This window comes from Spodoptera frugiperda, chromosome 18, assembly GCF_023101765.2.
Source record: "Spodoptera frugiperda isolate SF20-4 chromosome 18, AGI-APGP_CSIRO_Sfru_2.0, whole genome shotgun sequence".
Taxonomy (NCBI): Eukaryota; Metazoa; Arthropoda; class Insecta; order Lepidoptera; family Noctuidae; genus Spodoptera; species Spodoptera frugiperda.
The window spans coordinates 8,816,124-8,843,519 of NC_064229.1; the positions used below are offsets into that span (position 1 = coordinate 8,816,124).

The 27,396-nt window shown below is 40.9% G+C and overlaps 1 protein-coding gene across 7 annotated transcripts in view; it reads left to right on the forward strand.

Annotated features, from left to right (window-relative positions):
• The window catches only part of LOC118277857 (rho GTPase-activating protein 7), a 355,041-nt gene that overhangs the window by 289,502 nt on the left and 38,143 nt on the right, over window positions 1-27,396 (forward strand). For all 7 annotated transcript variants that reach the window (XM_050700316.1, XM_050700317.1, XM_035596825.2 and 4 more), the window contains one exon: window positions 20,960-21,108. In XM_050700316.1, coding sequence (XP_050556273.1) covers window positions 20,960-21,108 — 149 coding nt within the window. The remainder of the gene's footprint in view (window positions 1-20,959; window positions 21,109-27,396) is intronic.

Here is a 27,396-nt window from a genome sequence, read left to right on the forward strand (position 1 = left end):
GAGCCCCGGTAAACCCGCTAGTTAGTTGGAGAGTAGGAACAGGGTGGTTTTTAGTCAGTAAGAGTCTGAAACTCCCTCTCGCCTCGCCTAAGGCATTGATATCATTGGATGAATTTCCCCTCTTAAAAAATCTATGGGTCTCTGGTATAAGCTTATGGGCTAAATATCATTTTATAGACCCAATAACTTAAGTAAACCAAATACAAGTTAAGTTATTTTCTCTTATAACATTTTTTTGCAAAAAAGTAGGTGTTGTATGGTATTTTGAGAGCGTGACCAAGGAACAGGCCAAAGGATTGTGTTATTTAGGTTAAGCTACACTTACCGCGGTCGGATTGTGGTCGGGTGCCCATCTCTTACTGTTTACCTATATACGCATTAACTAGAAAGGTCAAGAAAGTGTGCTATATTTGGTAGAATTGTAATTTTATTAGGTATATGATATACGTAATGTTATCCTCAGTTTAAGAATAATAAACTACCAGACATTTCGATGAGTACAAAAAGTTTTTTTTTTTTATTCGATCCACATGTTCATGTATCATTTCTCGCTCTTAAATTAGATGCAAATATGTGCTCACATTATTGTATCAATCTACACTTTTGCCTCTATTTTGAAATGGTAAAAAACTACGAATCTTATTTCAAAAATATGAACGTAGCCTACTCAAACTACAACAACATTAAATTAAAAAATCTCACTACAAAATCCAACGCTTCATCTGAAAATCTACTTAGAACGCAGCATAAAATATTTTATACACAAACTCGACTCCACGGATTTCTTATTCAATTGTGTCTTCAATATTTACTCGCTTCAGTAAAATGCAGTTATAGAGCCGTTTGAGAAATGAAATAGAATATGGAGTTGCAGTATTGCAGAAAATCCTCATATGATGCTATTTGGAATTTATGTGTAAACGGAGAGGAATTTTATAGGTATTTTTCTGTAGAAGAATATTTTTCTAGTCATTCTCTAAAAGTTTAGAAATGAGAATCTATACATAATATTTAAAGCTGAAGAGTTTGTTTGTTTGAACACGCTAATCTCCGGAACTACAAGTTCTACTTGAATATACCTTTTTATGTTAGATAGTCCAGTTATTGAACTATAATATCATAAATGTTAAAGAACTGTAAATACAATAAAAAAGTACCTGTTACCAAATAAAAAAATAAAATATATGTTTTAAAGCACTGTTGACCACGACAGTACACAGTGGGTAAACAGTGAAAGTGACAGGCATTTCCATGGAATATTTTATTCGAGCAAACATTTTTGTCTTTTTATTTGATTTTCTGACTATTAGGCCTATTTCCCTTTGTATTATAGTCACGATATTTCATAATAATGAATAAAATATTATGAGTGTTGCTAGTACGATTTTTTTACATATCGGAACAAAACTGAACTTAATATGATCTTACAGATACTATATATTCCTATAGATATTTAGATTCTATCTTATTTATTATCGCATTTACTCTAAATCCAAGCATTTTACTTTTGAATTAAAATCAATTACTCTTTAGTTCAACAAATAGGCGTTACCTGAAGTCCTTCGTAAACTAGTCCTCAAAGGCTACATAGTTCAAAATTGAATATATAAAGCCTCTACATGCCAGCACAATATCTTTATTGCTCGACTCTACGTAGAGCTCAACACCGCCCATATTTACAAAGGCCACCTATCTCTACACACTCTACATACTCTACACCAGGGCTTCCCAACCTTTTCTTGGTCAAGGATCACTTTTGTAATATTTTTGTTTAAGTCAAAGTCAATTCAAAATCATTTATTATAATAGAATTAGACAGGGAAGGCACTTTTGAACGTCAAATATTAAAAAGTTTTAGGCTATTAATAATCTTTATTGATACAAAAAAAAATATCGGTCAGTCCTCTAATAAAGCTATTTGCTAAATTAATTAAAAATCACGGTTTACTCACGTAAATTAATGGAGAAAAGCTCTACTAGTTTCGAATCACAGAGGGACTCTTCGTCATGAGCAAGCGGCAACGTCGCGATGCAGTCAGTAGACTTCACGATAGTTCTTTAAGTTCTGTTTCTTAAGTATAGATTCCTATGGAAAAGAATGAACAAGAAACTCCATGGCTACTCTTCTGTCTGTTTTCGCAGACCATATTCTGCTGTTTGCAGCCCACAAGTTGAGAACCACTGCTGTACACACTCTATATAGAGCCACCGGTGACCGAGTCCGTTAATTGGATTCTGATAAGTAATTGTATTGAACTCTCCAGTGGATATTGACAAGAGATATGCTATAGATTGCGGCTGCAACCAATTTTGGGATTAATTCGGTTTAGTTATAGTTGCTTATTGGATGGTGAAAATCAATTAAGATATTAATATGAACGCAATACAAAGTCTGTTATCCCTGAAGGGGTAGGCAGAGGTGCACATTACGGCACGTAATGCCGCTATACAATGTAACACCCACTTTTCAGCATTTGTGTTATAAGTCCCATGTAATAGGAGGTGAGCCTATTGCCATAATATACTGGGCACAATTCCAGACTCCGTGCTAAGAGTACAATAAAATTGTTGTAATTTCAAAGTGTCTACATACATTTTAATTTCAGTTGAACTTAAAACATCTTTTTTTTTGTTACTTAATGATCGCATATTATTTTACTCTTTCAAAGATTTACAATCTGCAAATTAAAAACACAACCCTTTTCACAATAGTTTGTGTACCCCACAATACTTTCATTTAACCCACTATGCCATGAAAACATCTGAAGACTACTAATTTGCACTTGAATAGCAAAAAAAACCCTTTGTTCTACAGTTCACAGAACAATCAACCGCAGTACACTTGAGGACAGACAAAGCGGGCCAGCTAACGATTTAATTAAAAGCTTTCAAACATTTTTTTCACTTCTCCCTTTAGCAAAAAAGTTCTTGGAAAATCTCCGTCAAGTGAAAACATTGAATAAAACAAGGACTTAAACCAATTTGGCTTGCAAAGTTTTTCAGTGAAACTTTACGGTGTTTCATAAGCTTTATGAAAAATTGGGTCGGCTCTTAAGGTATTTTCTGTTGATCGTTTTTTGTGCGTTATTAAATAATCTTCCCTTATGAAAGAGGGTCGCTTTTTTTGTTTGTATACTGTTGAGTAAATATGTACCTATTAAAGGTCAAGTGATGAACTTTGCTGTGACATGAGGATACTATTTTGTTTATTAATGACAGATTATACCTTCATGTAGGTGTTGTTTCTAAGAGTGACCAAGAATTTTTAATTAACATTTAAAAAACATCACTTTTTTATGGTGTAAGCTGGTAAACGAGCAGACGGATCACTTGACGGACTCCAGAGGCGTTACAAGTACGTTGCCGGCCTTTTGGGGGTTAGGAATTTAAGATTTGTGGGGGAATTGGAAATTGGGAAGATTGAGGAACCTTTGTGCCGAACCATAGCTACCCTACATTTAATCACCTTGTAGTTATCAGGTACAAAAGGTTTACCACCCGTGGCAAAAAAAAACATGTTATTTAAAAGATACAAAAAGCAAAACATACATCTCTGTAGCATAAAAAGGCTTAACAGAAGCCCACATTAAAAAGTAATATTTACTCGCGAGCGTGTTTTAAAGAATACAAATGGCGGATAAAAGGCGCCTACTTCACATGCCAAGCGTCATGCTGTCAGCCTCAAAGTCACTTGTATATCCGACAGAATAATGCATGAATATATTTACTCATACTCGTCTCTGAATGCCTTTGTCCCTTAGAAGGAAAATATTCAAAAAAGCTTAAGAAAATATTCAAAAATCCTGTCCACATATTTCTGGCCCGGTTTGTACAGATATATTGGCTCTATGCTACATGAAATATTGGCATCAAGGTTATAATGCTCATAAAAATATTTATTTGCTCGTTGTGCGTCTAAACGTCTTATATAAGAGGGATCCCTGAATTGCTACCAAGAAGGGTCTTATAAAAAGAGACCCTCCGAAATATGGAATTATTAAATATAATGAAGAATCAGCCAATCTTTTACATACTGTCTGTACAAAAGACATGGAAATGTGATCTTTATTTGTATGAAAATGCGATGTATTGATGGTTTATTTTCCCTTAAATAAGCAACGATACGAGTATACATCATGGAAAAACTTCAATGGTTTAGACTCTGATTTGGGATAAAAGGCAAAGCGTTCAAGCGTACATTTCACAGGCGGGCGATCGCGCGCTAATTTTAAACATGGCCTCCACTGTAGGGTTGTGTACACTGGCGAGCCATATAAAGTCTACACTCGTATACAGCCAGTGTATAATGCATGTCGGTGCAAAAATAACGTGCAATTTTTGTTTTGGTGAAAATTAAAGGCTAGGTTTTCTATTTTGGGATGCGTGGGCTTTTCGCAATGTGGGGAAATGCAGTATTTTTGTGCAGTGCTTTAAACTTTTAGTGGGTGGTAGTCAAAATGAAAATGTTATTACTGTAATAGAACCGTTCTTGGTAGAAATAGATTAGGTAGCAGGATAATGTTACATATTTTACATTCACAAAATTGAATTACATCACCTCAGCCTCTTTTGGCACGGAGAAGGTTTGTGCATTAATCACCAGACCTTAATATGCTTAGAAAGTAGATATAACTTGGAAAAAGTCACATTTTTTTTTTTTTTTTTATATGTTTATTTACATTTGTTCTCCACGGACTCTTGGTCCGTGCCCTTGTCATACAATTTGTTTTTCTTTTTACACTAAATTTTATCAATATGGTATCTACCTTACACACTACAATTAACCACAACTATTTTCAATTATAACTACAAAAATACTTACGATTAACATATTTGTTTGTTTTTTTTTTCCACTAAATTAAATTTACCGGCGGCTCTGCCAAGTCAGTCCACCGGCGCGCTGGGAGAGCCGACCTGTCCCAGCAGAAGGCACTCGTTCACGAGTATGACGTGTGTGTCAGCAATTGATCCGGTCAACCATTTTGTTGGGAACGGAACAACCCAACACACAGCGCCACCGACTGTAGGACATTTATGTGTGCATGACGCCTCAAACCCTGTCGGGTGGGCTGACTTCAACAGAGCTTACAGAAGTCAAGGAGTTAACAATTATATAATTATGTATATAGCAGTTATGTACTTATTTACGCTTTCCGCATACACATTACCCCCGCCATATAATTTTTTATTTTAGTCCAAGGAACATTTCTCACCCAAAAGCGCCCCCACAACTGCCGCGTCTCTGTGTTTGATGGCCATTTTCAGGTTGTAGTCCACAATCCCATGGTCGCTCTCTTCAGCAGCCCTTCTGATTAGTTTACTTATCGCGTCATCACAGTTGTCCGTGTAGTAGATGCAACTGTGTGTGTGACGCGATATTGCAACTACTGCATGTGGTACGCTATCATGAATTTTCTGCCTCTTTGTTGCTGTGTTCACAACTACCACCTTCGCGGACGAAAGTCCCTGAGCCTCGTGTATAGTGAGGATGCGTGATCCCTCGCCCGACCCGTATCCCTGGTTCTTAAGGGATTCCTTTTCTGCCTGGGTGTGTACCAAGTATAAGGTGTCGGGGAGTGATTTTGGGATCATCGCTTCCGAGAATCTTTTTGTCTCGAGGGATCTCACGCCCGACCTGGACGAGTATATGCCACTGTAAACTGTGTTGAGAGCATAGGCCACGTCCATTGGATTCCTGTGGGTACACAGCAACTCCTGACTTATGGGTGTGATATGTGTAGGGCGGCCGTAGTGGAGAGGGAAGAGGTTGTCACGATCAATGAACGGAAGCTGATTTATGTCACCAATTAGCAGGACCTCCTTGGCTAAAGTTATTCGGGCGGCCATCACCACGGCTCCAAAGTGGTTCATAAGAGCCTCGTCTACCATTAGTCGAGTGCAGCTCCCTCGCCCCTTCAAGCCGTTTACTAAGATGGACGCCATTGTTCGAACCCTAGATTTGGCTAGTAGTCCCCCAAATCGGCAAGATAGTTTGCCTCTGAGGTCATTTGCTGCTTCAGTTGTTGTGGTGACAATTAAATCTTTGTCCGCATCAAACTGATCCACTATCCAAGTCGTTTTACCGCATCCAGGGACCCCGTTCGTCCAGTGAAACTTCGGAGTGCACCAGCTCTCAAAGGTTATGCCGTCCGGTCCGGATTCCGATATAGATTTTGCCATTTCTAATATCCCATCGTCTAGCATAATCCTGGTACACTTGGCAACCACCACTAGGGAATCGTGGGGGGGAGTTTTAAACTTCACTACTCCGCATCGATTTGATTCCTTCTCGTCCAGAGACACAAATCCTGCAGTGGCGTTGTAAGCTGCCATACTACGACTTATAGAGGTTCCTCTCAGCACTCTCGATGTATTATTGTCGTATATGACTGCTTCTGCTGCTTCGAGTCTATCGTCCAGTATCAGCTCGTTACCTTGCAGATAAGTCTGCAGGATGGCTTCGCAATTCCGCAAGTTAACCTGCTTAGTTGCTTCTATTACTGCGACAAACTCGAGAAAAGCGTTTATGAGATGGTCTCTGGGAGTGGCGGCTTGTCGAAGCTTCGGTGGACAAACGTGGCCCATAGCTGCTCTTGTTGGGGATGACCTAGAATGAGCAGACTGTATTTGAGTGGGACAGCTCTCCGATCCTTGAGTGGACTTGGATGCATTTTTCCTGAAAGGTGACGCAATGAGTCCGGTTACTGAGCATATGGCTGTTGTTAATGCCCACATTCTGCCTCGGGACTGTAGTTTTTTATTTTCCCTTTCGGTGGCCCGCTGTTGTTGTTGCAGAGCGCTCTGTTGCAAATATTGTTGCTGTAAACGCTCTGAGCCGCTTGGAGAATCCACCCTTGGCTGGCGCGGAACTGACCTCTTGAGGAAGCTTAAATCTTCCCCCCTGTCCTCGTACACGATGACCTCATGATGTTCCGAGGCCCTAATACAGCCCATAAGGTCTGCCGTTTTGCCTTTCTCATAAGCCACCACTGCAGCGTCTACGCTAATTATTCTGGAGTGTATGCCTTCTACGTCTCCCCACTCACCCACGCCTGACAGCACCTCACATGCTTGTGCAAAACAAGTTTTTGAGTCGACGCTGGAAAACATTGCGATTGTTTTATTGCGTGTTCGCAATAATCGGCAGCTTCGACCCAACAGTTTCATTTCTGGTAGTGCGTCATAGACTTTACGTCGCATGCTTGTTCTGGATGTGCTGCCATTGATCAGGGAGGCTAGGCCCGGTGAAATAGTGAGCCATTTACTATTCCTTTTTTCGCAGAAGGCTATCCCTAGTCTTTCGCTGCTGGTGTTCATGAATAGGGCTACACCTCGCAACCGTATTCCTTTGGTGCCGCGTTCTCCATGTAGGAGTATTTGCCTCTCATTGATTATGAGCGGCTCATTAGTACGAGGGGTCTCGGGTACTGCCGTGGCAGTTGTTAGTTGATTCTCCAAGGTGGCTATTTGGTGTCTATTGTTTAATGTGCTGTTTCTTTCAGCTGCCCTGCTAAAGATAGTGTCTATGTAGCTCAAGAAGTGCGGTCTTTTGACTTTATCAGCTAGAATGGTACTCAGATTGGAGGTATCCAGATTTGTATCTATTTGTGTTTCCAAGCTGGATCTGGCGGCCAGAAAACGGGGACAGTCGAGAATAATGTGCCATACTGACTCACTGATGGTTAAGTCACATTCGCAACCTGCATTTTCTTTTAATTTGAATCGATGCAGGTACTCAGCGATCCCTCCATGTCCAGTCAACGCTTGTACTTGGGCAGGTGTTAACTTTGTCGATCTCACTAAACGATATGCCTCATTGACATCCGGGAGAAACGTCTTAGTGACCTGCCCAGTAGTGGAGGTGGTATACCTGTCCTGCCACTTTCGGATGGTTTCGTCTCTGATTTTCTTTTTGACGTAGGACATGGGTACCATACAGTAGTCTGCCGTGGTGTTATTTTTCTTTTTGGCAGCAATTTTAGCTAATTCGTCTGCCCTCTCATTCCCGGCCGTTCCAACATGGGCCCTCAGCCAGTAGAACCGGATTTCTCTTCCCTGTTCCTCCACGGTCTCCACACACTGTTTTATTTCTTTGGCCAAACGATGGGTAACTTTGGGGTTCTTTAAGATGTCGAGTGATGACCTAGAGTCACTCATGATGTTTACTCTAGTTGCCCTGCTATCAAGAACCATTTTGGCAGCTCTGTTCAAAGCGTATAGTTCGGATTGGAAAACCGTGCAGGAAGGGTCCAGGCTAAAAGTGGAGAACACCGACTCACGACCGTCCTCCCACCAGGTCAAGGCAGAACCGACGCCTCCCTCAATTCTGCTTCCATCTGTGTATATCTGAGGGCCGGTAATTCCTTGGACGAGAGGAGTTCCAGAGTCATCGCTCTCCAGAAGCTCATAGTTGATAGATCTTAGTTTTGAGGGATGTGGCTGATCTAGGTAGTTAACCTGCCTTTCGAGCTCCTTTTGAGGTGGTAAATAGTCCAGAGATAATCCTCTTTTAGTTAGATACAAACTGGCACACTCCTGGACTCTCAAGTCGAGTGGGAGAGTACCGGACAAGACTGTTGCTGATGTGAGCGACACTGTACGATACGCTCTGCAGATTTTTTGTGCAAATCCCCTTTGAAGAGCATTTAACTGTTTTTTAATCAACTGTAGCTCCGTCACTGGGGCCCACACATTTGCGGCGTAAAGTACAATCGGCTCAATGACCGCTACGTAAATTGTTCTCGTTATCTCGCCATTAAGACCCCATGTCACTTTTGCTGCGCGTGCCAGCTGTTTGTAAATATCCGCAGCTTTTTTACACGTTGCGGATATGTGTGACCTGAAGGTAAGTTTTCTGTCTATGGTGAGGCCCAAGAGCTTTACCTCATCTACGAGGTTTATTCTGGTGCCTGTCATGAACAGTTCTGGGGGCTCAAAAACAAGCCTTTTTGTCAGCAGCATAGCGTTGGTTTTGCTTGCCCCGAACCTAAGCTTGTTGCTGACCCCCACGCTGCAACTATTTCCAAGGCACCATTTACCGATTGCTCCAGTGCGCTCACCCTATGGTTCGAGAATAAGAGAACGACGTCGTCCGCAAATGCCTGGCAATAAACTCCTTCACCTGTTAGTCTGTGTAGCAATGAATCGAGGATAAGGTTCCAAAAAGTGGGTCCACCTACGGACCCTTGAACACAGCCCTTATTTGTCCCCTTTTCACTGCTGGCTCCGGCGAAGTTGACTTTGACTCTCCGTTCGCTGAGGTAGGAGTTTACCATGGCATACAGGTTTTTCGGACACTTCCTGGCTATAAGTTGATGTTTCAGGGCCGGCCACCAGGCGTTGTCAAAGGCGCCCTCTATGTCTAGTGACACCAGAACGACTATCTTTTTTTCATCCATCTCTGTTTTTATGCGGTTGACCAGATCATACAGTGCGTCTTCCGTTCCGCGTTGAGGCAGAAATCCATACTGGTTTTTGTGAAGAGTTGGAAGGATGTGCCATTGGATTCTGCCTATCATCAGTTTCTCAACTATTTTTCCAAACACAGACAGAAGTCCAATTGGTCTGTAGGACTTTGGATTAGTGTAATCATCTTTGCCTGGTTTTCGGAGAACTATAACATGCGCAGATTTCCATTGCTTTGGGAAGTATGCCCGCTCTAAGCATGAGTTCGCTATGGCAAGAAACACCTCCCGTCGACAATAAATAGCTTCTGCGCAGATATCAGCTGTCAGACCGTCGGCGCCGGGGGCTTTTTTAGGATTGATCTCATTGAGAATCAAATCCAGTTCTGCCTGTGTAAAGTAAGGGTCGCTTTCCGACAGCTCCTCCATCTCACCTAGACATCTTCCATCCGTTAGTGCACGAAGGTCAGCATGGCCGGGATCATCCGTGGTGGTAGTGTCATCAGGGTAAAAAGTTTTAGCCAACAATTCCGCTGACTTGTCCGGGTTTAGTGTTTGACCCTCAGAATTTCTAAGCAGGGTGTTTTCTCTACATTTTGTTGTTTTCCTGATGACCCTGTATATCCCGTCCCACATGCTTTCCCTCTTTTGAGTCGAGCAGAACTCCCTCCAACTCTTTGTTTGTTCTTCATCGGCTTTTGACGTGTATGTTTCTTTTGCCCGCAAGTATTCCTCAATGACGAACTGTTTGCGAGAGGGAGCTGCGTTCCTTATCCTCCTTTTTCTTCGAAGCACGTCAGTTTTGAGATCCTCTAAAGAGCTCGTCCACCACGGGGGTTTTGATTTCCCTTTCCTCGGCTTATTTTTGGGTAGGGTGGCATCGCATACCTCCGTGATAGCATTTATGTAGGTCGTAATCATGGTTTCCAGCTCTTCAGATGACTGAACACTCATGATACTTTCTGGAGTTATTTGTTTCTTCTCTAGAGAATCTCGCAGGTGTGATCTAAATTTTGTCCAGTTTGCGTTTTTGGTGTTGTAGACTCTTGTTGTTATGGGCTTTGGGGGTTCCAATGCCTTTTCCAGCTGCAAGTCAAACGTTATGGCATTGTGGTCAGAGGTTGTGAGGCCTCTATCTACCATCCAGTTCTGAACTTTTGCTAGCAAGGATGTACTGCAGGCTGTAACGTCCACTATGCTTGTGAAAAGTCGGTCCCCTCTGAGTGCTTCGAAAGTTGGCGTGTCCCCTGTGTTGAGGATGTGGAGGTCCATTTCGTTTAGGAACGAATTATAATCTGCTCCCCTCTGGTTCTCCGAGGCGCTGCCCCACCACGGGCTCCAGGCGTTCACGTCTCCAGCTACGATGATATTTTTTGTGGTCAGTTTAGGTATGGACTCCTTTAAGCGGATTAAATTGAGATGTATGTCTTGGTCCCCCTCAAGGTAAACCGATATCACTCCAAGCCGCAGGCTACCTGAGACCAACAGTATTGCTACTTCAGTTTCTGTTACAAGCTGAGGATCATGTATAGTCCTCAACTGGTCTGAGAAGACGATTACGGCCGCTTTTACTGGCTTTTGTCGATTTATAGTACACTGAATTATTCTTGTGCCAGGGTATTCTTGCATTTCACCAGTGTTCCCTACGTAAGGTTCCTGAACCAGTGCTACAGATATACCTTTTTTCTCCGCAACTTGTAGCAATTCTATGGTGGCTAGCCTGGAGCGATGCAGGTTTGCTTGGATGATACGCATTCTGCCGTTGTTCACCTTTGAGGGGGTTGCGTCCTGATTCGTCTGGTCAACTTTAGCAATATGATATGCGGGAGCGTGCTATAGCATCCCATTTTTGACGTTCTCGACAGACTTCGCTGAAGGCATTGTGCGTTATCTCCGGCCCAACTCCCTGCGCCCTCAAGCAATTCCTGCACGTCGGCGGTTTGTTCGAAAGCCTATTTGGGCATTTCTCCCAAGTATGTGGGTCTCCACAGTGGCTACAGAGATGTTCTTTAGCCTGGCAAACGGCTTTTGTGTGACCGTATTCTAGGCATTTGTTGCATTGGACCAGTGGGGATTGGTCGAACACTGGTCTCCTCTGCAATCCCACATAAATTTTACCGGCCTCCAGGAATCGCTTGTGAGTACCCGGTGACAATTCCAATACAGGGTGACACTCATGTGGGTTTCGTGCCTTTTTTCTGTATTTCACCCTTATGATGTTGTCTTGCATACTGACGTCACCCAGAAGATGTTTGTTTTGGGCAAGTATGAGTTCTACTAGCTCTGCGTCAGTATGGTAGGACAGCACATCCGCTATTCTGAGCAGTGGGTTACTTGCTTTGGCAACTTCCACTTTGAGGTCGTCCTTTTTTTGGACCTGGCTTTGGACCAACTTCATGTCTTCTTTGGTGCTACAGCTGATAACTATCTTTTGGTTCTTAGCCTTTCTCACCTTTTCCACTTTTGCTCCGGTTTTTTTACAGTCCAGAGCAACCCTTATCTTTTCAATTACATTGTCCCCTGTGTTTTTGGGGTCGGTTGAACTGATTATAAGGGTATGGTTTGGTCTGTGGACAGGTGGTTTGGATGCCACCTGCGCATACGTAGGTTGACGGATTTGTTTGACAATGTCTGCCAATGCCATTTCCGTACATACGCTGTGTGCAGGTGGGGGAGGCGTTCGCTCTTTGAGCTGCCTCATTGTCCGCAGTTCTGACGATACTGCATCCAGGCGCTCGGTGATAGGCTGAAGATTTTGTTCTAATTGAGGAGCTTGTGCCGATAGTGTGGGGGCGTCCTTGATATGTTCCGCTATGATGTTCATAGTTTTTTTAAGTTCGACTATGTCTTCCTCAATTTTTTGCTGGCTTTGGTTTGTTATTTCTGCTGGAACATTTTGCTCACGAGAACCTAACTTATCATTAATCTCTTGGCTCACTATCTGGAGGGTGGTGGTATTTTCTATGGCCTTGTGTTGCCATCTGCGCAGTTCGTCTAGTTGCTGTGACAAAGATTGTACTGTCGTGAGCAACTTAGCCTGTTTTTCTTCAAGAGATTTGAGGTCTGATTGAGATTTCTGTGGCGATTTGTGACTTAGGTTTAGTTTCGTCACAGTTGCATTAATCTCTTTTGTTGTTCTTTCGATGTCTTCTATCCTCTTGTACGGTTCCATTGTCTCATAGCCCAGCCAAGCACGGATAGCCTTTATTTCTTTGAGGCTCACTGTTAAATCGTTTCGGGCCAATGCTATTTCTGAGGTCAGTTCTTTTGTTACCTCAGCAATTTTTTTGTTGTGGGCCCTCTCGATTGCAATAATTTCCCGTGCATGACGAGACCTTTCCTTCTCCAGGTTTAGCATGTGTCGTGACCTGGAATCTGAAAGAGCGAGACAAGTTTCGTAAAGGGACTGAAGACACTCTATTGCCGTTACTTTAAATTCTCGCTTCATGTTCCCGGCAGATTCCAGCGCTGTTTTGCCCCGCTGCAGCTGTTCGTTGGCATATTTGTTAGCCAGGTCCATGGTAATGCCCGAGCGTTGTCTGCCTGTGGTTAGCATGCTCTTTCTTCCTTGTAAGTCTGACGCATCCTGAGATCCGATTTCCCATGCTTCGTCGTCTGATAGGATGTCTGCCTGTTCCCAGATTTCTACCTTTTTTATTGCTTCTGCAGCTTGGCTGGAAGTTGAGCGAGTCGTAGATCCGTCGTTCATGGATGACGTCCCTGCCATGGCCATCAAATGGTTTGGCGTACGCGTCAGTGACGCACACCCGGACCGCGGAATGCTCGTCACTGTTTTTTTTACAGGAGATGGTGATGTGATTGTGATGGCGGCTGAGCGCTTACCGCGTGTGCTGCTAGTGGTAGACATTTTTAGTCTTTGTGTAAAACACAAAAAAAAAAGAGGGGGAAATGTGTATGCAGTCTAGTCTAACAGAATGTTTGCTTTGTTACAGTGTTGTATAATATTAGTATTTTATAGATTATGTTAGTTTATTTTCTAGGGATTATTGTTAGTATTGTTAATCTATGAAGTATGATACTATCCGACTGGTCCGCTGATGTCCTGCAGTGGTCGGTGTGTGGTGATGTAGCGCGCACGGCCCGACGTGTGTAGAACCACTGGTGTGATTGGTCCTGATGTTTCGTTCGTTGAGTGTGAAGTCCGCTCCTCCTCGCACGGGGCCAAACAGATGTTGCCTTTCCCAATTGTTGACGACCAGTTTTTACGGTCTATGTCAATGGGTCGGATATTTAGCCCTTAGCACCGCAATTCTTGTGTGCAACGGAATTTGTTGTGTCAGCAGTTTTGCAGTAGTCAGTTGTTATCGCCTTTGATTAATATGTTGATATATACGAACGTGCTGACGGCGCGTGCCTGAATGAAGGTCACGTTCGTGCGTTTGGTGATGCGGCGATTTGTAATTGTTGATATTGTTACCGAAACATATGGTATTATTTGTTTTGATGTTTGTTTAGGGACAGAGAGTCTCTTTGCCCTTAGTAGTGCCTGCAGGTTGTGATGCGGCTATACCAATGTTCAGTTTCGCCGGAACGAGGTGATTACACTGACCTTTCTGGGTTTTATTGCTGAGTACCAGGAGTCTGGCTCTTTATTCCTGATCCTGTTGAGTTCCAGATTTGCCCACACGGTCGCTGATGCGTTGAGTATTTAACTTACACTTTTTAACGATCACACGCGATTAGCTCAAAAATATACTATTTATAGCAATTTTTACGCGGAGCTAGATGTTTCTTGTTCAAGAGTCGTACGTGTTCTGAAAAAGTCACATTGGTACTTTATAGTTGGTAGGTTTCGAAGCCACATACTCATACGTACATAAGAAGCTGGCAGATTCAACAACAATCACTTGTCCCAACTTCCTACCAACCAAATTTAATACGCCAAAGCCGGTTCACTTCCCTGTCAAGACAGATAGTGTTTAACCAAAAATGGCTGCCCTAACGATGCCTATTTTAGGTCCTAATAGTTTGAAATTCATAAAATATGTAATACTTCGTTATTATGAAAATAAATTCAAAGGGTCAGACAAGGTTAAGCAGTTGGTGGCGCCACTGGCAATATTTGGTCGCCTTTGTCTTTTCTCCTATTTAGTATTTAAGTTTCTCGTCAAATTTAGTTTGTATACTTTTGAAATGATAGAATATTGTTTTAATATTATATAATGTAACGTTTTCTCCTATGATAGGTATTAGGTAATAGTTTAATTACTGCCATTATTATAGCTATCAAGGCTTTGCCATTAGTTATACATATATACTGGACACATATTCGAAAACATATTATTGTTTTGGGTGTCCACAGGCGACGGCGATTACTTACTATCAGGCGATACCTATCCGTTCGTTTATCGGCTTATAACATAAAAAAAACAACAAGTCTTCTAAGCAATTTTCGAAAAACACTCAATAATACCTACTTTACCCTATTACAGAAAATAGTCTAATCAAACCCCAGAAAATAGTCAATTGAGTCTCGCTCATATTTGCGCTCTTTCAAATACAGTTACAGAAAAATCTGAATGCGAAATGCAGAAAAGCGTTTTTCTTCACTGAAAATGTTTCGCCGGTTTGAAACATTAAGGAAATTGGCTGAATGTCTGTCTGTCTGTCTGTCACGTTAATGAAGTAGAAGAGCCTTTTGCTGTTTCTCCAGCGTGTTCAGTTAATTATCGTATTGACTTTGCGCTTCGTACTTTTTCGCTTTCGACTGATGTTTTTTTTCAGGGTTGTATACAGGGAGTGAAAACATGGGTGCTTTTAGGCTGCATTAAATTGAGTAGGTTTTTTTTTGAGGGGGTAAACCATCCAATGACTTCTCCCGCTTTGAGCCAGGCGAGAGGGAGTGTCAGACTCTTATTGATTGACGAACACTTTGAGATTGATAACTTCTAACTAAACAAACAAAGCGTGATTCAGTTCGTATTCAATCATCCCTTATTAAAAAATTAAGAAAACAAACTTTAAAACTTAAGACACAACTAACAATACTACTCTCAACTCTACCTACCCTTCCAAAGATGAACAGTCCTGATATCAAATTCACTAAACAGAACAATAGACAGCCACAATCAACAGCAACTTTTGTTACTAACTGTACCTACGTCACGTCACGCCACGTCACGTCACATACCCTCGTCATGTATGACATGTGTTGCCAGCAGAAATAAAGCTGCCTCGTTACATTATTTTCTGATTGATGGCAATTATTTTAAAACGTGTTTATGGGTCCTTGTTTAGGACCTAAGTAAATATTTCTAAATTGTTTTTTGATGTTATTTGCTACTTGTTTTTCATTTTACGGTTAGGTGTTAACGAGGTTTTTATAAACGTTGTAGTTAGTATGAAATGATGTTGGTCAAATAATAGGAATGTTAAATTATTCATGTTGTGTGGCTTTATAATTTTTAACGTGACAATTTATTAACGTAGTACTTACCGAGTGTGAGTACCTACTAGAGCTATGATTTTTACAAAATAAAAACTTAATTGACTTGTGTAACTATGTCTTTTATATCCCAATTACCACAATAAATTTTATTGTAACTTTCGTGAGACATACTAAACTTATTATTATGCTATCGGCTTACTCACGTAACAACCTGTAGCAGTGCGACAATCGCCGCGTCGTGTGTCGCGGAATGCTGCTCATAAATATGAGCCTCTAGCATAACTTGAAACTAGTCGAGTTCCTCGTCAAACAATTACGTGAGTAAGCCGATAACATAATAATTAATTAAGTTATTCTTTAAAAAAAAAACAGACGGATTGTCTGCTATTTTTAAGTACTTTCCTACAACCTATTATCAGAACCAAACTTCTTTTTAAAACCCATCAATACAAACCTACTTGGCACATTGCCAGGTGAAAGAATATTTGAATATAAACCATAATATCAGTAGCTATTGACCTAAAATAGCCGGTTATTTGAAAACATCTCTATTACGGTCAAGGGTTTAAGGTGTATAAACCGGGTTTTATATCACATTTACGAGTACCATCACATTATGCCATATTTTATATTGTCATGCTTTATAATGTGTACTTTGAGATGGTTATTGCAGGATATCTCAATATCATGTCAGTTACTAAAAGTGGTAGGCAGGGGGATTCTAGTAACAGTTCTAGTGACATTTAGTCGTAGATTTTGAAAGACTTATTACCGTATATAAGTATAGGTATATAGCGTATTTCTTCTTAAAAGGCCGGCAACGCACAACTTTTGTGACTCCCCTGGTGTTGCTGTTTTCCTTTCACAGCGCTGATCGCATACCATCAGGTGATCCGCATGCTCGTTTACACCCTATTCCATAAAATGACTATATTTTATTCCCAGTCCAATTGATTTAGCTGACGCAATTTTTGTATTTACTTCATGAACGCGATCGTCAGACGAATTCTGCCAATCCCGACAATTGACAGGGCTATTGTTTTTAATAAATAAGAAATACACAAACAAGTATGAATTCGAGTGTTCCTTTAAGATAAGAAACAAAAGAAAATTCTTCTCTTGTTTTTGCGTTTTATTTGGAGGCCATTTTCTTGTGTGTGTGTTTGTGAATTTTTCGACTGGACTTACAACGCAAAAGGTGTTATTTTTGTTTTTGTGATAAATGAGTAATTGTTTTCTTTTCATAAAGTTTTTTTTCTGATTTTCCATTGTGGAAATTATATACAAAAATATAAAACGTTAAAATCGTTAAAGCGTGTGATTTAATCTTTATGAACTTGTATTCCTAGATATAATTTTTCAAGATGGATGTATGTATATCCATCAATAAATAACCCACTTAAAAACAAAACAAACTCAATAAAACTCAACATTTCACACGAACCAATTACATTCAAACGCGACCTACATGCTCGACAGTCAACGAGCGACTGCGCTTCCCCACTTCCGCTACCCCCACCCCCTGGCCGGATGGTGACGTCACCACGATAGGGACACACTTTGTGACAACCGCCCTAGTTCTGTACCGACGATAAGTTTAAATGTATCTTTTTTTTATGTATTTATAGGACACTTATATAACATTGTAGTGGTGTGCGGTGGTGACAGTTGCAGATATTTTTTATCTGTGCTATTTGTGACAGATGCAGGCTTGGGTTTCTATATTGTTTTTTTTTTCGTGGAGGTCGGGTGGATAGGGTTGATATGTTTAGCTGAGTAGATAAGTGGGTTGATTTTGTGAAGAATTTTGCTAAAGATGAAGAAGTGTAAATAGGATCCCACCCAAAACATAAATGTGAAAGGATGCCAAGTTCGATAATATTGGAATGCTTCGCCTATAAAAGAAGTGAGATCTAAATAAGTACCAAGTTCCATACACAGACCTCAGTTAAAAATGATATAACAAGTTGGCAAGTTTTCACACACTTTGTTATAAACCTACTAAACGCAATGAGTCAAGTATATAATTTTCTATTAAAACTTGCCAAGTTATATCATTTTTAACTGAGGTCTGTGTATGGAACTTGGTACTTATTTAGATCTCACTTCTTTTATAGGCGAAGCATTCCAATATTATCGAACTTGGCATCCTTTCACATTTATGTTTTGGGTGGGATTTCATTTATTTTTGTAAGGTTTATTTTCTTTTTTTCTTATTTTACTTTACTTTGACTAAATACAAACCTTCGTAACGAATTTTAGGTCGGTACGACCATTGGAAGATATAGATATTTTTTTTGTTTTAGTTCCTTAGGGGTATGAATTTACACCTTCATTATTTTTAAAACCGACTCACACTTGGCCATTTTCAGATTTTTTCCTTTACCTTGACCTAAAGACCTACCTCCATGCCAAATTTCAAGTCAATACGACTATTGGAAGTGGTCTAGGTTTTTGATGAGTGAGTGAGTCAGTCAGTGAGTGTATAGTAAAAATAGCGATTTTCTGACGTCAATATCTCAAGATCTACAATAGGTACATTAATGAAATTTTGTATTTTAGATAAGTAAGTAGATCTCGATAGATACTAGAAATTTCATACGCGTAGATAAAATAGATTTTGAGTTATAGGTGGGTCGAACTTGGCCCGAAATGGTTCGTGTAATATAACCCACGGCCGGTGTGTCGGTTTTTTTGCTCGAACTTGGCGGACACACTGCCGTGTGTCTAGATTTAGTGACATACTGTAAAAAATCCAATTTGAGCTGACATACTGTATGTAAAGTACTTATTTAACCTTACTTTATTATGATCTTTGGGTTCATTTTACTCTAAATTCAAAAAACAATCAAAATAATTACATATATACCTATTTTTCATAATACTTAAAAAAATGGTAATTAATTAATTAATTAATTAATTAATTCGACTTAATCTTTATTAATTATATTTTAAGTTTACGTATTTCTTACCATCACTAGCAATTTTAAAATAAATAAAATAAAATTTGCTCAAATAAAGAGTAACTTAAATATCTTACCTTACAACGAACCTAAATAAAATAAAAACACAAAACTTCACCCAAAACAAAAAAAAACAAAACACCAACTCCACATACAGGATGCTTTAAATGAATTACCGCAACAAAGCGCCCTCTAACTAAGTAACTGGACATTGGACAAACAGTCTGCATGGCGCCTAATATCGAGTGACCATACTGGACAGTACACAAAGGGTCGATGTTGCTTGCATAGTGTAATGCAATTGCGCTTTGGATGGAGTAGTAATAGATGCTGTTGGTGTACGTATTTTGGCAGAAAGTGCTTTCGAAAAGCTGCTGTTTTGATGTGATTAATGATTGGTGGATAGGACCAGGTTTTTATGTATGCTTGATATTAACTTTTCTTCTATCATATAGGTATGTATACTTAGAGCTCAATTAACCCCTTCCCAATCCCCAACAACCCTTAAATTCCTAACTCCCATAAGGCCGGCAACGCACTTGTAACGCCTCTGGTGTTTTGGGTGTCTATGGGCGGTAGCGATTGCTTACCATCAGGTGAACCGTCTGCTCGTTTACCGGCCTATACCATAAAAAACACTCAAACTTAATTAGTCATAAAATCGACTTAAATATATCATTTCGAATACAACGCACAAAATGAAAACTATTTTACTTCTTTGTACAAACAACAAAAAACCCTTTCTTTCCGACTTCTTCACTTCAGTTCAGTTCCAACAAACTGCATTTAGTTTCGAGTCTCCCGCGTTTCCTATTACCGGCACGAGCTCCGTTTCATTTCCTTGACGCGACAACACGAGGCACACTTTTTTAAAATACGTCTTTCCAATTTTAAATTGATGTGTTTTCGATATTTTGTGTAACGTAGGTGATCGTTGCTCTTTCATACGTCCCTTCAATGACAATGTAGATGTAGAATTGAATTTTAAATGAAGATGATATTATTAGTTCAGTGATCATAATTATTGTCTGTACCCTTAGTATGAGTTTGCTTTACGTTTAAAGCACTATCTGCAGAAAGAAAACCAACCAATCAAAGCGCCGAACACGCTTTCGTTTCGATTAATTCAAACGTAAAGCAAACTCGTACTGAGGCTACAGATGTCTACTTAGTAAAATTCTTCTGATGTTAAATCTAAAATACTGCACTCAAAAATTAAAATTTACCCCAGTTTTGCTAATTCTTATACCTGTAAACATGATCTATCTATGAAAATCTTCCCCATATACAATTTTAAACTTAGTTACCTAAAACTTACGTCCGACATTTCGCTACCACTTTACGTACACACTTACAAACAAAATACACTCAATATATGTACGTACCTAAGTACGTAGGTACTTGAAAGCCCTCGGTACCCAAATCAACAATTGTGTCAGCATAACTATCTAATCTTGTTTCTCATCAAACAATAGTGTATACAATAATGACGTCACACACAGTAGGAGTGACGTAACGACGTGTTTTGTTTACTACATTGTGACGTCACTATTTGATGAAGGTTCTCGAGTATAATTGAGATGCGATGTATTGTTCGGTGGGATGTTGTAATTGATAGGAGTTTTTGTACGAAATGGGTTTTGCAAACGAATAGTTTATAATAAATGTTAAAGCTGTTAGCTGCTTTAGTTAAATAAAGATAAATTTATATACTTTAATTCTCCTTTTTTTGAGGTGTGAAAGTCATCCAGCCTCCCGCCTAGAGTGAAGCGTGAGAGAGTATCAGACTCTTATTTTACTTACTTTTAGCCCTTTTTTGAGAGGTCAAAGTCATCTAGACTCCCTCGACCTCATAGGGAGAGGGAGTGTCAGACTCTTACTGACTAAAAACCACCCCGTTGCTACTCCTGCTTTTCGAACCGGAACTCTGATAACCCGCTGAGTAGTCCGCAGCTCCGGGTCGAACATACATCTGTACTGGGCCCTATCTGTGATGGTCTGATGACTCTTTGGAGCGCCAACAATCTATTAAGTCTTTGACTGCCAATAGAAAACTGTTGAAAGCAAATCCTCCGTTAACGTCGGTCACCGGTGACCACCACGGCGTTCAATGTGTTAAAAAAACTGTATTATAAATCAGTAAAGCAGTAAAAATACTAACAACAACTCTCTTTTTGTTCCAGATCTCCAGTTTCCAATAGACGTATCAGGCGTTCAGAACGACCACCCGTTCCTGGACGCAGACTCCCTCCAGTCGCTGTTCAGACGTCTCACAGCCCTCAACAGATGCGCCAACATGAAGCTGGAACACCATCATCATCAGAAGAGATCGGTAAGTCATTTATCTTCACTACTTCTTCAGGTTATTGGTTTAGAGCAGAAAAGATATTTCGGTGGTATTTCCGAACCGATTTGACCTTCAAACCTTAAAGAAAAGAGCGTGCTCCTTTTTAAAAGGCCGGCAACGCACCTGTGACTCCTCTGGTATTGCGGGTGACCATGGGCGGCGCTGATCGCTTACCATCAGGTGACCCGTCTGCTCGTTTACGTTCGTTAACTTACATACGGATAGTAGACGATTTTTAAAAGTAATACCATCAGTAATCAAGAGTCCTATTTTTATATGGGATAGCACCGCCCGGTGAACTAGTGGGCCAGTCGCCTGATGGTAAGCAATCAACGCCGCTTATGGACACCCGCAACACTAGAAGGATGAAGAACTACACTAGACGGAGGAAGTGCGTTGCCGTTCTTTTTTTCACCTTTAATTATTTACTTCTGATTTATTTCATTGCGGGATCCATGTGTTCATGGTTATATCTACTGCAGATCCTGGCTTACAGGAGTTGCAGCGGTTTGAGAGGTAGTGCTGGGCTTGTTCAAAAAAAAGAGCGATCTTTTGAGGGTTAGTAATTGAAAAGAAAAAAGATAGAAAAAGATTCCTTTTGTCGACACATTTCAAAATAAAATCTCAACCAATCATATCAAAACAAACCATAAATTATAATCAATAAAGTAAATAAATCTCATAATCATTCCTAATGTAAAATGTAAATAGGTACTCGAATCAAAAATAAAACATAAATAATATAAAATTTAATCAAACTTAGGGAAGGCAATCATTATAAGCGTCACCAGTCTGTAATAATTCCCACAGGCCCATTGTAATTAATGCGTATTAAATATTATTTATGAATCAATTTGTAGATAATTACACATTTTAAGCGATTGATTGTGTTAATTAAGTATTTTAATCGAATTGATCTATCAACTTTGGAATTAACATAATCACTAATGTTTAAATGCCATCGAAATGGAATGTAAATGCCTAAAAACTGGAAACCTATTTATTTTTTGAAGTCGGTTGAAAAGTGTGTTAGTCCATGGACATCTCTATAAGCTTGGCATACCTTACAAATAGCTTTCCAGAGGTCCACAGGAACTACTAAATAGTTAACATTTGGTTTTCATACATATCCTTAATAGTGTCTCTAGCGACACAGAAACCAGAATGTGTTATTCGATTGACATCAACATTTTTTAATCAAAATAAAATATTATAAAGAAATGAAGGAATCGATTAAAACCTAAATACTTTAAAACCACTAAAGTCATTAGCTGAAATCAAAAAGTTAGTTATACAAAATAATTTTCTGTAATTAACATACCAAGCGTGGGGATTATGGCAACCCCCCCCTTTCACTATGAGCGACAACAAAATTACACGGCCCCCAGTCCCCGGCAGCTCCGCTATTCCTGATCTAGGTAGCGGATCAGGTAACGGCGGAGCAGGGGTGCTAAGAATCCCCGGCAGAGAAAGCGCTACCACCCCCGACGAACTTTGGCCCTGGCAACGCACAACATCCGCACACTGCGGACTGATGAGAAGATTGTCGAGCTGGAGGAAGAATTGAGCAAAATGCGGTGGGACATCTTGGGACTATCTGAAATCCGAAGAGAGGGTCAGGATACGATAATCCTAGATTCCGGCAACTTGCTCTTCTTCCGGGAAGGAGACCGTAAATCCCAGGGTGGTGTCGGATTTCTCGTCCGCAAGTCTCTCGTCAACAACGTGTGTGAGGTCGACAGTGTGTCGAACAGGGTAGCGTACCTTATACTCAGAATATCTAACCGGTATTCGCTGAAGGTCATACAGGTATATGCGCCGACCTCGACACATTGTGACGACGAAGTAGAGGCTCTGTATGAGGAAATTTCAAAAGCCATACACTCCTCCGAAACACACTTCACCGTTGTGATGGGGGATTTCAATGCAAAGGTGGGCACACGGAATAGCGATGAGTTGAGAATAGGGCCATTTGGATATGGGCAGCGAAACCATCGGGGCCAGCGGCTGGTCGACTTTATGGAGAGGGAGAGACTCTATTTGATGAACTCCTTCTTCCAGAAGCGACCGGCCAAGAAGTGGACATGGATAAGCCCTGATGGTTCTACCAAAAATGAGATCGACTTCATCATGGCGACCGAAAGACGTATATTCAGTGATGTCTCTGTGATAGCGAAGGTGAAAACCGGTAGCGATCACCGTATTGTCAGGGGCACACTGAACATCAATGTAAAACTAGAGCGGTCACGCCTGGTGAAGTCCACGCTCCGCCCTGGACGTGCCCAGATCCAAAACCCCGAGCAGTTCCAACTCCAACTGCAAAATCGCTTCCAGTGTCTAGCTGATTGTGGAAACGTGGACGAGATAAATAATGGGTTGGTGGAAACTGTCCGAGCAGTGGGGTCAGACTTCTTCAAGACCCCCGCCGAAACAGGCCCCAAAAGCTCTCCGACGGAACCGTAAAACTTCTTAAGGATCGTAGCGAGATGAGGCTGCAGTCTTCAGACGATATGTCTGAATACGGCAAGCTCAATAGACGAATCTCGAAATACATGCGACGTGACCTGCGGGCCTATAACGCCGCAAGAGTCAGAGACTTAATTGAGCGAAACAAGGGCTCAAAAGTCTTCGCAAAGAATTCGTCTGTTGGGCAAAGCCAAATGACGAGGCTGAAGACCGAGGATGGCAGCGTCATCTCGTCGAAGTCCGAGATCCTCGGAGAGCTCGAGAGGTTTTACGGACAGTTATACACCTCAACACGGCAACCCATCGTCGGTACAGCTCGGGACCCAAGAGCTAAACTGACGCGGCACTACACTGAGGATATCCCAGACATCAGCCTGTACGAGATTAGGATGGCTCTCAAACAGCTTAAAAACAACAAGGCGCCGGGCGATGACGGAATCACGTCGGAACTTCTGCGAGCGGGTGGAAAACCGATACTTTTAGTCCTCCAGAAGCTATTCAATTCCGTCATACTCGAGGGAACCACGCCGGTAGCATGGCAACGGAGTGTGGTGGTTCTGTTCTTTAAAAAAGGCGACAACTGTCTGCTAAAGAACTACAGACCTATCTCACTTCTGAGCCATGTGTATAAGCTGTTTTCGAGGGTCATCACGAACCGTCTCGAACGCAGGCTTGATGACTTCCAGCCTCCCGAACAAGCCGGATTCCGAAAAGGTTTCAGTACCATAGACCACATTCATACGCTGCGGCAGATTATACAGAAGACCGAGGAGTATAACTTGCCACTATGCTTGGCGTTTGTGGACTATGAGAAAGCCTTCGATTCAATCGAAACCTGGGCGGTGCTGCAGTCTCTCCAGCGGTGCCACATCGACTATAGATACATCGAGGTTTTGAAGTGTTTGTATAACAACGCCACCATGCGCATCCGACTCCAGGAAGAGACTACGAGGCCAATCCAGTTGCGGAAGGGCGTGAGACAGGGAGACGTTATATCTCCGAAACTGTTCACGAACGCACTGGAGGACGTTTTTAAGCTCTTGGACTGGAGCGGACGCGGCATCAACATTAATGGCGAATACATCACTCATCTCCGTTTCGCCGATGACATAGTCGTAATGGCAGAGTCGCTGGAAGAGCTGAACACCATGCTCAGCGACCTCAATACCGTTTCCCAACAGGTGGGCCTTAAAATGAACATGGACAAGACGAAAATCATGTCAAATGTCCATGTTGCACCTATACCGGTTGTCGTTGGGAACGATATACTCGAAGTTGTAGACCACTACACATACCTGGGTCAGATCATCCAGCTAGGTAGGTCCAACTTCGAGAAAGAGGTCGCTCGAAGAATCCAACTCGGATGGGCAGCATTTGGGAAGTTGCATGAAGTCTTCTCGTCAAAAATCCCGCAGTGTCTGAAGACCAGGATGTACAACCAGTGTGTGTTGCCAGTGATGACGTACGGTACCGAGACATGGTCCCTAACTGCTGGCCTTTTAGAAAGGCTCAGAGTCGCCCAGCGCGCGATGGAGAGAGCTATGCTCGGAGTATCTTTGCGCGACAAAATCCGAAATATGGAAATTCGCCAAAGAACAAGAGTTACAGACATAGCTCTCAAAATATGCAGGCTGAAGTGGCAATGGGCAGGCCACGTCGCTCGGAGGACTGATGGCCGCTGGGCCAGGAAGGTGACTGAGTGGCGACCGCGGACCGGAAGACGCAGCGTGGGCAGACCTCCCACTAGGTGGACCGACGACATCGTCAGAGTGGCGGGGAGCCAGTGGATGCAGGTGGCGGCTTGTCGTTCTACGTGGAGGACCAAGGGGGAGGCCTTTGTTCAGCAGTGGACGTCTCTCGGCTGATGATGATGATGATGATGAATGAACATACATTTTCTTGTATATCCTGTAAATAAAAATGGCTTTTAACATAAAATTGCAGTGATTATAAGAAACGTCATAAAAAATATTATGATGTAGTTCTGGTTAATAACTAGATATTTTCTCTGGGTTTACTTAAAATTCCATTTCCGTGATTATAAAAGCATGCACGTCTTACGTTCCAGCGTTTCTCAAACTTTTACTAAATGGGAGCATTTTAAAAACTTTTTGATATTGACCTGAATTTTAAATTACTTTTTCTTACGCGTCATTTATTAAATTGCTGTTAATTATCACTGAGAGACCAAAACAAGTGTGAAACTGAATAAAAATTCTATTGTTATTTTTCTAAAACCATCGCTGTTAGCCTAAACATAAACGGTCTAAAACATTAAAAATACTATCAATACGACTAAAAACTATCAATAATATCATTAACATCAAAGCAAACTAAATCTTTTATTCTAAAAAATGTACCAAACAACCTGATTTGTAGTATTCACCCAAACAAAGACAAAGTCCCTTTTTCTCAGAAGGACATTGTCCCCAATTGCTCTCTGGGGACCGATGACTTAAGTGTTGACAACCACTGGACCCAGCAAAGTAACCAAACAGCTAGGTTTACGATTATTGGACGTGTTAAGAGTGCATTTGATAACATGCACTTCTTAGCGAGTTCAAAACCATATAAAATTTGATTGTAAATAGATTTTATAAAATTGCTAAGAAGCTTTATCTTTGTGGCAAAGGAGATGGCTAAATGACTGACCCAGGCATAATAACAAGAATACGAATTTCACGCTAACCCGTATCATTTAAATATTCACTTATGAATTATTTTGTGTTTAACTAATTCTTATAACTTGGTGAACAAAAATTAACAAAAAATAAGTTTCATAATTGATTTTTTTCTGTTGTGGTTTGACATGACAACACGGAAGTAGGTACTGCAAGCTATTATTAGGACATTAGTTTCCCCGAAAATCAAATCGAAATAATTAAACGAACATCAATTTTTAATAACGGTAATATAATGACTTTTTTCTGAAACCAAATAATTGTAAATGTTTTGATCGACACAAAATATATATTTTGTGTCTGTCCTTGGTTACTTTGTGTCCATTATCTAGTATAAGCAGAATTGTTTACCTATCTACCTCATATATAAATAACTTTCGGCTCAGGTTCATCAAAACGCCTTGGTAAAAGTTCAGAGCAATGTTATATTTTGAAGTTTTTGTAACGTTGTTTGACGTAGGAGCGCTACTTTATTTTCAGGATTGCGCAGATATGCCAAGTTTCTGGACCTTCTTAACTACAAAATATCAATCTTTAATTATGCGGCTTTATTCATTGCTAGGTACCATATTTTATACAATATTTATTTGTACGGGTTACGACGTCCATACTTTGGTTTAGCCATGTCCTTTGAATAGATTAAGATAATATGGGTGGAAGTGCCTCGGCACGACCGGAGCCACGACATACGACAGCCTCATTGAAAACCGACGTGAAACAACGCTTGCTTTGTGTTCGTGTGACGTGTGTTACCGGAGGCTCAATTACACCCTCCCCAATCCCCAACAACCCTCAAATACTTAACCCACCTCCAAAGGCCGACAACGCACCAGCGCTTCTGGTGTCTATGGGCGGCGCCGATTGCTTACCATCAGATGATCCGTCTGCTCCTTTACCGGCTTGTCTCATAAAATAAAATAAAAATGTCGATGATGATGAAGAGAAACAACTTCAGATTGACTTAAATAAACGGCTCTTTAAGGAAATTAAGATTCACAAAGATATGCATTCAATATGGCAGGTGCACTAGTTGTGTAGTTAACCCTTAATAAGGCGCAAGTCTGTTTAAAAGCCAGAAAGTATGTTAGAGTGAAAATAGAGGAAATTGATACTGCAGAATTCAAAA